General features: G+C 46.1%; 1 protein-coding gene across 11 annotated transcripts in view; it reads left to right on the top strand.

Annotated features, from left to right (window-relative positions):
• Positions 1-12,222, top strand: part of GCK (glucokinase) — an 81,755-nt gene that overhangs the window by 52,596 nt on the left and 16,937 nt on the right. For 5 of the 11 annotated variants that reach the window (XM_056571225.1, XM_056571217.1, XM_056571216.1 and 2 more), the window contains one exon: positions 7,544-7,706. In XM_056571225.1, coding sequence (XP_056427200.1) covers positions 7,544-7,706 — 163 coding nt within the window. Of the gene's footprint in view, positions 1-2,594; positions 2,735-6,768; positions 6,897-7,543; positions 7,707-12,222 lie in introns of those variants that run through there. The other 6 variants (XM_056571218.1, XM_056571221.1, XM_056571219.1 and 3 more) reach the window with 3 other exon arrangements.

Raw genomic sequence — 12,222 nt, 5'->3', positions numbered from 1 at the left:
ACATTCCATAAAGGTACAGTGTAACATAATATAACTTAACAGAGCAAATATTACAATGAATATCACACCATCACCTGAGCAGCAGGGAATATCACAGGCACCTGAAGCAATGTTTACCTGACAGGACGCACTCTGGTACTGGGACACCACAGAAGGATAACCAGAGTATTCAATGGGGTGGATTGACTACTACAGTACAGAAAAAAGGCTGATTGGGTGATAGAATGACTTTCTTAAAACAGTCAAACTTTTTTAAGAAAAAATGTCCTTTATGAAAAATGTATGTCTTGGACCCACAAACCTGCTGTCCTGCTTTGCTATCCAACCAGTTTGCCTTTGGGCCAAAATCAGAAGTAGAAGCTGGACTTCTGCTGTTAGAGGGTACCAGGTCCATTCCCAAGAATGGTCCTAGTGTGGGTAGCAGCTAGCCAGACTGGCCAGTTGGGACTAGTGCACCCATTCAGTGTATACATCAGATTTCTTGGCAAAACCACACTGCTCCACACCTTGTAGTCAGACATGTGGTCTTACTTTTATAGTCCTAGTGATTGGACTGCCTGCAATCAGACACGTATCCCCTATCTTATGGATAGGGCACAACGTAGTTAAGTATCGGAGTTCCCCTTTAAAGTAGTCTGTGTAGCCTGATAAGGAGTGTATTGTTTAGCAAGTAGAACTTCCTTTACCCATTTCTATACATGTAGTTATGTAAACTGTAAACTCAGGTGACTTAGACAAGGAGTGAAGCTTTTCCTAGACATACTAAAAGAATACACTTCTGTACAATATAGTCTAAGCAGGGGTGTATGACCCATAGAGGCCTTCGAAAAGTTGAGGCCCTTGAATACAGAAGACCCATCTGATTGTCCTATTCTATTTGCGAAGAGGTGGTGAGAATGTGTGCAGCACTTCCCTCTCTAGAGGGACACCAGGACCGTCTTTCCAGGATGGTAAAATCCAGCACCAGAATGAAGGGGGCAGTTTGATCTTTGCTGTTGGGCCCCCTCTTTCTCTTTTTTGGGCACATAAGTACTAAAGTTACGTTACGCTGACCTTACGCAAGTATGCTTATACAGTGGGATGTGTTGCACCCTGATGTATTCATTGGGAAACCTTCCAGACACAGACATGTCTTAAAAGAAATGTGAGCAAAGCCATAGATGTGGCATCCGAATGGGTTATCAGCAATGTATCTGTTACATTGAGTCCATTGCCCAGTGCCTACAGTAGCATTATGTAGCCTAGTGTGGTAGCCACGGGGGTGTAAGGAAATACCTTATCAATTCGTGATGCCAGGGCACCGTTAGCCTATACACGGTCCAAGGTTGGAGAAAGCTTCTCCTGGGCCAGACACGGTGAGTAAATGAACACACCGACATCAGGTTACGGATAACTGTCTTTACTGAGCAGGGTACAGATGGTATTACACAGACAGTATCGGGCAGAGTGAGAGGATGCAGCATAACCCCTTGGGAGCCCTGTTGCCTTGCTGGGACTTGTGTTGCTTTAACCCAATAAATTGATACTGACTTGAGAGACTTGAAGATTGATCCTGGTAGATAGGGTTCGGTCAAGGTCTTGTAGCTTCCTCCACCAGGGCATGAACTTCCACCATACTGGTGATCCTTGCAGAATGCTCGGATAAAGTGATTTGATCTGGGCCTTCCCTGAGAGCACACAACACACCCTACACCTTTACCACACTGATGCTCAGGCTAGTCTGTTCTTAGACTTGGCCAACTCCTCCCCCCACTACACCATATGGACCAGAATTTAGAGGTTCCCATTGGCAGGCAGGGTCACATGGGGTACAATGCTCCTCTGCTTAAAGGCATAGTAACACAAAAATAACATACATAAGAATAACAACAAAATAATTATAAAAATATATTTACTCTTGGCAAAGTGCTGAAACATAATTAATATAACAATAAGTCTTTCAGTGGTCCCAACACCGGTCCCGCAGGTCTGCCCGAAGCAATCTGAAGCCAAAGGACAGCCTTTGGTGCTGGGACACCACACTAGCACTGCTACAGTGAGACTTGCAAAGTTTAAGGGTCAATATTGTCCTTATGGACAAGTTCACATGTGAGTGTATTAGGGAGGGACGAGTTACATAAATGTGTATGTATGTGGGCTGGATTGTGTGCTCAATGAGTTCTGCAAGAGAAGGACAAATCTTCTATTAACTGAGAGAGTTACTGATTAACTCCTGCACTGCCTCACACCACGTCTTCTAATGAAGGACATACATGAAGGGTGCAAGCCTCTTTGATAAGTTTCCTTTATTGGCCAATCCTCTGCTGATCCGCCTGTCATTTCTCTTACTATACACTTCTCCAAACGTGACCACCCCTTTCTTTCCCACTATTCTCCTCCTCTTTTGCCCTTTAAGTTACATCATACATAGAAAACCAAGCTGAACTGTAAGTTGGCCATAGCTCTTAGGATATAGTAGCAGTAGGCTAGCAGCACGTAGTAGATTGGTTAGTGCACAATATGGAGGTTAAATGGATAATCCTTGGAGAATATATACTGGAATAGCAAATGACTATGTAAGACCAAAATACCAACATGCTCGTCTATGTCACCAGACATAATCAGGAACAGAGACATCCAGGAATTTGACAGGCACACACCTAGCTGTACCCTTCTGCACCTTTCCATGTCCTGAAATCTGCTGCAAGGAAACATGGATCAGATTGTGCATTCAGATTCAGATGTAAGTCTTCAGGTAAAAACGGGTGAGGGGACAATTGGTAAATGGTGGGTCACATAAGCGATGTTTGCATCTTAGACTTAATGGTGGTTATTATTGGTCATATAACCTTATGTCTATTTGCCCATGGTCAGCTGAAGTGAGTGACTGGTCAAAGAGGTTTAACAATATTGCTTTGCACTGTCTCATATGACTAGGTATAGTGTATAAGAAGTTTCACTGTACACTTTTCTCTCTATTCATTGCCAACAACCACTTACACAATAAGAGAACATACTTAGGAAACAGACTAAGCTTGGGCAATAGTACTGCACACAATTGAAATATAATTCTATCATCTGTAGACAACTTTGGGGCTCAACACTGGGTACTTAGGTGAAGTTGACCATTCTAACCTAAATATTCTACTCTTCATAGACAACAATGGGGCTCAGTATTGGGCTATTGGATGAGTTTTTAATGTTATAAATTCTATTCTCCATAGGCAACAATGGGGCTTAACACTGGACTATTAGGTGATGTCGTAAATTCTAATCTGGCTATTCTACCTTCCATAGACAACAGTGTCAGGCTATTGGGTTGTCAATTCTACTCTCCATAGATAACAATGGGGCTCAACACTGGGCTCTGACATTGTCAAATCTTCAAGTGCTACTCTACTGTCCATAGACAACAATGTGGCTAAACATTGGGTTATTGGGTGATGTTGCCAATTCTACCCAGGGATATCTACCCTCCATAGACACTAATAGGGATTAGCACTTGGCTCTTGGGTAAAATTGTCAATTGTTGCATTGCTTTATTGATTAGTGATTTCATACATAAAGTGAGGTCACCAATACTAGTCCCAAACTAGAAACCTTGGGCTATGGTAAGATACCGTATATACTCGAGTATAAGCTAAGTTTTACAGCACGATTTTTCGTGCTGAAAACGCCCCCCCTCGGCTTATACTCGAGTGAACTCTCCGCCTGTGAATCCCTTCATCAGTGGTCTTCAACCTGCGGACCTCCAGATGTTGAAAAACTACAACTCCCAGCATGGGTGTTGTAGTTTTGAAACCTCTGGAGGTCTGCAGGTTGAAGACCATTGCGGCCTTCGTCATCATCCAGCCCCCCCCCCCCCCCTTTTGTACTCACCTCCCCTCAGCGGGAAGTTAGGGTGAGCTCTGGGCCATCTATGCTGCAGGGACCGTCCGTTGGGTATGGTTAGTCGTTGCGGGCTGTCCATTTTCACCGGGGGGCCTCTTCTCCGCGCTTCGGGCCCGGCCCCAGAGTAGTGACGTTGCCTTGATGACGGCGCACAGGGACGTTTATGCGCAACGTCCATGTGCGTTGTCGTCAAGGCAACGTCACTACTCCGGGCCTGAAGCGCGGAGAAGAGGCCCCCCCCCGGTGAAAATGGACAGCCCGCAACGGCTAACCATACCCAACGGACGGTCCCTGCAGCATGGATGGCCCGTCCAGCATGGATGGCTGTCCGGGCATGCTGGTAGTTGTAGTTTTGCAACATCTGGAGGTCCGCAGGTTGAAGACCACTGATGAAGGGATTGACAGGCGGTGATGATGACGGGGGGGGATGCTGTATTTCCCACCCTAGGCTTATAGTCGAGTCAATAACTTTTCCTGGGCTTTTGGGGTAAAATTAGGGGCCTCGGCTTGTATTCGGGTCAGCTTATACTCGAGTATATACGGTATGTATATATATATATATATGCCCGGGTCCAAACACAAAATACAGCTGGGTACAACAATGCCCAAAAGAGGCAATATGAATAAGGCAACATGGCAACAATCATAATCAGACCATGGCCTTGTGTGCTCTTGGTCAAATAGGCAACAGAAACAAATCTGTAAACATTTGACTTAAAATGCAAGAAACAATGAACCACTACTAGATTGCCCAGTCTATGCCAGCTGTACATTACTGACATGCTATTTCACTTGGATGACATAAGAGGCTTTTGCCACCACATTTCATCATATATTCAGAAGAGGTGGATCAGATAGGAAAAGCAATTCAGTGAAGAAATCCTTGTTTACACAGCCATGTTGGATATGAAATGTCTGTGTGCTCTTCATGGTGGTTGTTCTCGTGCACAGAGACCTATTACAGATCCCTTAGAACCATAACATGACGCCATAGCCTGTTTTTTTTCACTGATTCAATATGAATGTGATTTAGCTCTCCGCACACAATTTTAGAGAGTTTTTGCCCTAAAAACTCTGCTTCTTTCGGGAGAGTAAAGTGCCTCATGGAGACACCATACAACAGCATTCAGGGTACTGGAGGTTCATAAATGGAACCTAGGGACTTTTTGTTCTCTTGTACATGCTCAGTGCAAATGTTGTGTGCCTGAGACCTGAAAAGAAATTAAAGGGAATCTGTCAGCAGAGAGTAGAAAGAGAGGGGGGAGAGAGAGGAGGGAGAGAGAGAAGAGAGAGGGGGAGAGAGAGGGGGAGAAGAGAGAGGGAGAGAGAGGGGGAGAAGGAGAGAGAGAGGGGGGTGAGAGAGGGGAGAGAGAGAGAGAGAGGGGGGGGGGAGAGAGAGAGGGAAGAGAGAGAGAGGGGGAGGAGAGAGAGAGGGGGAGGAGAGAGAGAGGGGAGGAGAGAGAGAGGGGGAGGGGGGAGAGAGAGAGAGGGGGGAGAAGGAGAGAGAGAGAGAGAGGAGGGAGAGAGAGAAGAGAGAGAGAGGGGGAGAGAGAGAGGGGGAGGGGGAGAGAGAGAGAGGGGGAGGGGGAGAGAGAGAGAGGGGGGGAGAAGGAGAGAGAGAGAGGGGGAGAAGGAGAGAGAGAGAGGGGGAGAAGGAGAGAGAGAGAGGGGGGAGAGAGATAGAGGGGGGAGAGAGATAGAGGGGGGAGAGAGATAGAGGGGGGGAGAGAGATAGAGGGGGGAGAGAGATAGAGGGGGGAGAGAGAGAGGGAAGAGGGAGAGGGGGGGGGAGAGAGAGAGGAGAGAGAGGGGAAGAGGGAGAGGGGGGGGGGAGAGAGAGGAGAGAGAGAAGAGAGACAGAGAGAGAGAGAGAGAGAGAGAGAGAGAGATTTAATATAAATGTCCCTCTAATGGGTCTATACATACACATACATACTATCTACACATACAAGTTCAGTTTACGATTGAAAATAACTTAATTTCCAATCAATTGTCAATCACATATACAGAAAATAATACATTTACCATGCATAGCATTACAGCACAATATACAGCACAGGTTCTCTATGATATACATCAGTGGTCTCCAACCTGCAGACCTCCAGATGTTGCAAAACTACAACTCCCAGCATGCCCGGACAGCCGTTGGCTGTCCGGGCATGCTGGGAGTTGTAGTTTTGAAACATCTGGAGGTCCGCAGGTTGAAGACCACTGCTATACATCATACTACATGCTAAACTAACATTTCTGCATACATTAAAAAAATGCTTTAAAAAAACAACAGTGTGTACAACATCAAACAACAAAGTACAGGGGACTGCGATAGGGGAAGGGGGTTGGGAAAAGAGGAGGTAGGGAGTGGAGATCACAGGCCCAAAGCTTTATTGAAAGACAAGAACACAAGGGAGGGAGGGATGTTAATCCTCTTCCTCCTCGATGTCCACACTGTCCCTGATGGAATAGTTCCTCAGCAGGTTGCGGACAGTCCTGGATGGACATCCTATCCAAGTTTATAATAGGAGGAGATTTATCAAAACCTGTCCAGAGGGAAAGTTTCCCATAGCAACCAATCAGATTGCTTCTTTCATTTTTAACAAGGTCACTGCAAAATGAATTAAGCAATCTAATTGGTTGCTATGGCAACTGGGCAACTTTTTATTGCACAGCTTTTGATAAATCTCCCATATAGTCGTTAAAGCATCAAAAATGTGTTAGGCTACTCCTGGGAACATAGGGGGAAATTTATTAAAACCTGTGTAGAGGAAGAGTGGTGTAACTGCCCATGGCAACCAATCAGATTGCTTCTTATATTTTTCACAGGTCTCTTTAAAAATGAAAGAAGTGATCTGATTGGTTGCCATGGGCAACTGCATCACTCTTCCTATACATAAGTTTTGATAAATCTCCCCCTATATAGTTTCTAAGTTCGTATTCCAGGGCATTTAGCAGGGCCCGGGCAAACAGGCGCTGCCAGAAGAAGTGCAAAGTTGTTTCCTCAGTGAATCGGCCCTTGGACAGTACCTGGTGTTTGTGTTTGAGATGTCACCATTTTTGTCTAGAGGCCCAAAGGATTTATTATGCATTTTACATTTTGTCCCAGAAGCTTCAACGCATGTTTTGGGTTAATTTTGCCTTTCTGTGGTCATGCTTATACCTTACTACTAGAGATGAGCGAACTTACAGTAAATTCGATTTGTCACAAACTTCTCGGCTCGGTAGTTGATGACTTATCCTGCATAAATGAGTTCAGCTTTCAGGTGCTCCCGTGGGCTGGAAAAGGTGGATACAGTCCTAGGAGACTCTTTCCTAGGACTGTATCCACCTTTTCCAGCCCTCCGGAGCACCTGAAGGCTGAACTAATCTACGCAGGATAAGTCATCAACTGCCGAGCCGAGAAGTTCGTGACGAATCGAATTTACTGTAAGTTCGCTCATCTCTACTTACTACTGGACCCTAGTTACCAAGTGACAAAAACAAAGTGAAAAGGAATATAAACTTCCCTCCCCTTTTACTCTCGTCACCTAAATGTTGTTGCCCCAAATACAGGTTCCCATTTATCTGCTCTTACTAGTCAAAATATAGCCTTCATATTGAACTGGCGCTTTTGCAAAAGATGCTTAAACGTATAGACCTTTCTGATCCAGTTTTTGACATTGTCCTTTACTCTTGTTAGGTGGAGCAGATACTGTCTGAATTTAAGCTTCATGAAGAAGACTTGCAGGTCCTTATGAGCAGAATGCAGGCAGAAATGGAAAGAGGCCTTCACCTGGAAACGAATGAGGAGGCCAGTGTAAAAATGTTACCCACTTACGTGCGCTCCACACCTGATGGTTCTGGTAAGAGGCATAGGACAGTGTGATACAATATAGACATACACAACCTAGAAAGAATGAATGATGCAGAATCCTAAACAAAAAATCTACACCAGATGCAGAAACATCAACAAATTGTCTCATTTTGCATCCAAGCATAAGTATAGCCCATTATACTTGATGAACCACAACAAAAACAAAACAGGCATTACTAGGACCATGATCTGTCCACAGGGCTGCCATCAGAAATTTTGGGGCCCCATACACAGCTTGTAGTCTGGGCCCCCTAATGCCTCCTCGGTGCAGTGCCCCCATACATTATAATGCCCCCTTGCAGTGCCCCCATACATTTTAATGCCCCCTTGCAGTGCCCCCATACATTATAATGCCTCCTTGCAGTGCCCCCATACATTATAATGCCTCCTTGCAGTGCCCCCATACATTATAATGCCCCCTCACAGTGCCCCCATACATTATAATGCCCCCTCACAGTGCCCCCATACATTATAATGCCCCCTCACAGTGCCCCATACATTATAATGCCCCCTCACAGTGCCCCATACATTATAATGCCTCCTTGCAGTGCCCCATACATTATAATGCCCCCTCACAGTGCCCCATACATTATAATGCCCCCTCACAGTGCCCCATACATTATAATGCCTCCTTGCAGTGCCCCATACATTATAATGCCCCCTCACAGTGCCCCATACATTATAATGCCTCCTTGCAGTGCCCCATACATTATAATGCCCCCTTGCAGTGCCCCCATACATTATAATGCCCCCTCACAGTGCCCCCATACATTATAATGCCCCCTTTTCAATAATAGTGCCCCACTACATTGCCCCCATATATTTTAATGCCCCCTTACATTGCATCCGTACATTATAATGTCCCCTCACATAATAATGCCCCCCACACATGGCCTCCATATACAATAATGACCTCTCACTTTGCACCCATACATTATAATGGCCCCGTCACATTGCCCCATACATTATAATGGCCCCTTACATAATAGTGCCCCACTACATTGCCCCCATATACTTGAATGCCTCCTCGCAGTGCCCCCATACATTATAATGCCCCCTTGCAGTGCCCCCATACATTATAATGCCCCCTTGCAGTGTGCCCATACATAATAATGCCCCCTTGCAGTGCCCCCATACATTATAATGCCCCCTCACAGTGCCCCCATACATTATAATGCCCCATCGCAGTGCCCCCATACATTATAATGCCCCCTTGCAGTGCTCCCATACATTATAATGCCCCATCGCAGTGCCCCCATACATTATAATGCCCCCTCACAGTGCCCCCATATATTATAATGCCCCTTCACAGTGCCCCCATACATTTTAATGCCCCCCCCCCATACATTAAAATGACCCCCTACATAATAGTGCCCCACTATATTGCCCCTATATATTTTAATGCCCCCTTACATTGCATCCATACATTATAATGTCCCCTCACATAATAATGCCCCCGCACACATGGCCTCCATTTACAATAATGACCTCTCACTTTGCACCCATACATAATAAAGCCTCTCCCCTTTCCACACAGCTCCATGGAAAAAAAAAAAAAAAAACACCACTCACCTCTGCCTTGTCCCCTTGCAGCTTGGCTTATCTTTAGGCTTCCTGTGCGAACAGCCTCTGCAGAGCCGCTGCCGCACAGGAAGCCCGAGCTGGAGTGACAGGACAGAGACGAGAGCACGTTCAACACGGCGCACTCAGTGCTGAGTGCTACGGCTCGGGAATTCGGGTGTCCCGAATCCACGGGCACCCCCCACCCTCTTCACCCACTGGCCCAGTCACAGGGGTGCACCGGGCCCTTTACTGGTGTACCGGCTGTACCCCCCTGATGGCGGCCCTGTCTGTCCATGAGTCTACCTGAAAGAGAAGTGCGCAGTAATCTGACAGCTGTGTCCAGTTGCAAGAACACCTATGAAAGCGATGAAGCTCTATAGCAGTGTTTCCCAACCAGGGTGCCTCCAGCTGTTGCAAAACTACAACTCCCAGCATGCCCGGACAGCCAGCGGCTGTCCGGGCATGCTGGGAGTTGTAGTTTTGCAACAGCTGGAGGCACCCTGGTTGGGAAACACTACTCTATAGAGACTAACTATGGGGTACACATCTGAACAGGTAACCTGTGTCACAATATAGAGTCAAGTCAGCAGTTGTCAGCAGTGTGTGGACTGGTCATTTAAAGGGGACCTCCAGTGGAAACAAGAGGAAAACACATGTTTTCAAATCAACTGGCTCCAGAAAGTTATACAGATTTGTAAATTACTTCTATTTAAAAATCTTAACCCTTCCAGTACTTATCATCTGCTGTGTACTACAGATATACTACAGATAAATTTGTGAAGTTCTTTCCAGTCTGACCACAGCGCTCTCTGCTGACACCTCTGTCCATGTCAGGAACTGTCCAGATTAGAAGCATATCCCCATAGCAAACCTCTCCTGCTCTGGACAGTTCCTGACACGGACAGAGGTGGCAGCAGAGAGCACTGTGGTCAGACTGGAAAGAACTTCACAAATTTCTCTGTAGTATATCTATAGTATACAGCAGCTTATAAGTACTGGAAGGGTTACAATTTTTTAAGGGTGCGTTCCCACAGGGCGTATACGCAGCGTATTTGACGCTGCACAAAATTTATGGCAGCAGCGGGAAATACGCTGCGTATCCCTTGCTCACTATACACACAGGGCTTTCCGGCAGCAGCCCTATGTGTGTAGTGAGTTTTGGAGGCGGGGCCGTGTGCCGGCGTGACTGTGACGCGCGGCCCCGCCTCCAAAACTCACTACACACATAGGGCTGCCGCCGGAAAGCCCTGTGTGTATAGTGAGCAAGGAATACGCAGCGTATTTCCCGCTGCTGCCATAAATTTTGCGCAGCGTCAAATACGCTGCGTATACGCCCTGTGGGAACGCACCCTAAATAGAAGTGATATACAAATCTGTTTAACTTTTTGGAGCCAGTTGATTTGAAAACATTTTCTTGCCACCGGAGTTCCCCTTTAATCATTATTGGTTTTATTTCTGTACTACCTTATTTTTTTATTTATTTTTTTCCTTTTTTTTTAAAGTCCAAATAAAGTTTTTTTTTCTTCTTTTGTAGGGTGGACGGGGCTGGGGTTCCCTAGTTTAGGGTCTGTACCCATTAAGAGGTGTTGTGATAGCTTTGCCCTGAGACAACTCACTCACTAAGGACCAATAGTCAAGCAAACCCATGTTCAAATATCTAATGGACAGCGCGTTTCGAGGTGTATAGCCCCTTTGTCAAGTCACTTAAAATGCGTAGACATCTTCAAATTGTAATCCACTGTTCCGTGGTATTTGACTGTACGATAAGCAGAATACAGATCCTGGTTCTAGCTGCACAACTGAAGTGTGGTGATTTTAGCTTCTCTTCATAGTTACTACTGTGACCCCTTAATTCTAAGCAGCCCTCTTATTCAATAAATAGGATACCTCTGCCCTCTCAACGTGGCACATGAAGTGATCAACTATGTTTATTTTTGTATTTTTTTTTTTTTTTACATTATAAACAGGAAAAGTTTTTTTACTTTATTTTTAAGCCTCAGTAAGGTACTTCACCACTAGGGGGTGCAATCGACAGCATAATGCAACTGCAATATTTCTGCATGGCAGTGTATTAATTACAAGTCTATATAATAGAAATAGTCACATGTCAGAAAACATGGCAGACCTGGGGGGTGACGGCGAGTCTCAGCTGTAGATAACAGACAGTATGGGCTTAGCTGCTGAACCCATTTCAACTTCCACTCCCTAACATCTCCATAATCTCAAACATTACATGTCATTGAGAGGTTATCAATATTTCTCCACTAAAAAAGCTTTGGGGTACGTTAACAGGTATGCAGATTTGATGGGCAGATTTCAATGTAAACCTAATGACTGAGCACAGCTTCTAATCTGCAGTTACAAATCCTGCACATCAAATCTACGCAGGATCCTGTACAGTGATCCCCCGACCTACGATGGCCCCGACATATGATAATTTCAACATGCGTTGGCCTCTCAGAGACCATCACATGTTGAAGGCAGCATCAACATACGATGCTTTTGTATGTCTGGGCCATCACATAAATGGCTATCCGGCAGCACAGACTGCTTCAGCTGCCACTGAATAGCCGTTTACGGTGCCCTGTGTGGTCCGCTGACGATCACTTACCTGTCCTCGGGGCTCCGGCGCGTCCTCTTCGGGATCCCCTGCATTGTCGGGGCTCTCCATTGTCATCATCACGTCGCTGCACACGCCGCCCCGTCATCCAATAGGAGCGGCGTGCGTAGCGACGTGATGGCGGCGACGGAGAGCGAGGATGCCGGGGAAGCAGAGGCCTTGCCGGAGCGCCGGGGACACCCCGGGGACACGACGACAGCGATGGAAGGCGACATCCAGGGCAGCGGTGACGAGCGGTGACGGTCCGGAGCGGCGGGGACAGGTGAGTACAACTTCCTCTAACAGTGGTCTTCAACCTGCGGACCTCCAGATGTTGTAAAAC

This window comes from Hyla sarda, chromosome 4, assembly GCF_029499605.1.
Source record: "Hyla sarda isolate aHylSar1 chromosome 4, aHylSar1.hap1, whole genome shotgun sequence".
Classification (NCBI taxonomy): domain Eukaryota; kingdom Metazoa; phylum Chordata; class Amphibia; order Anura; family Hylidae; genus Hyla; species Hyla sarda.
This window is presented reverse-complemented; position numbering and strand designations above follow the sequence as displayed.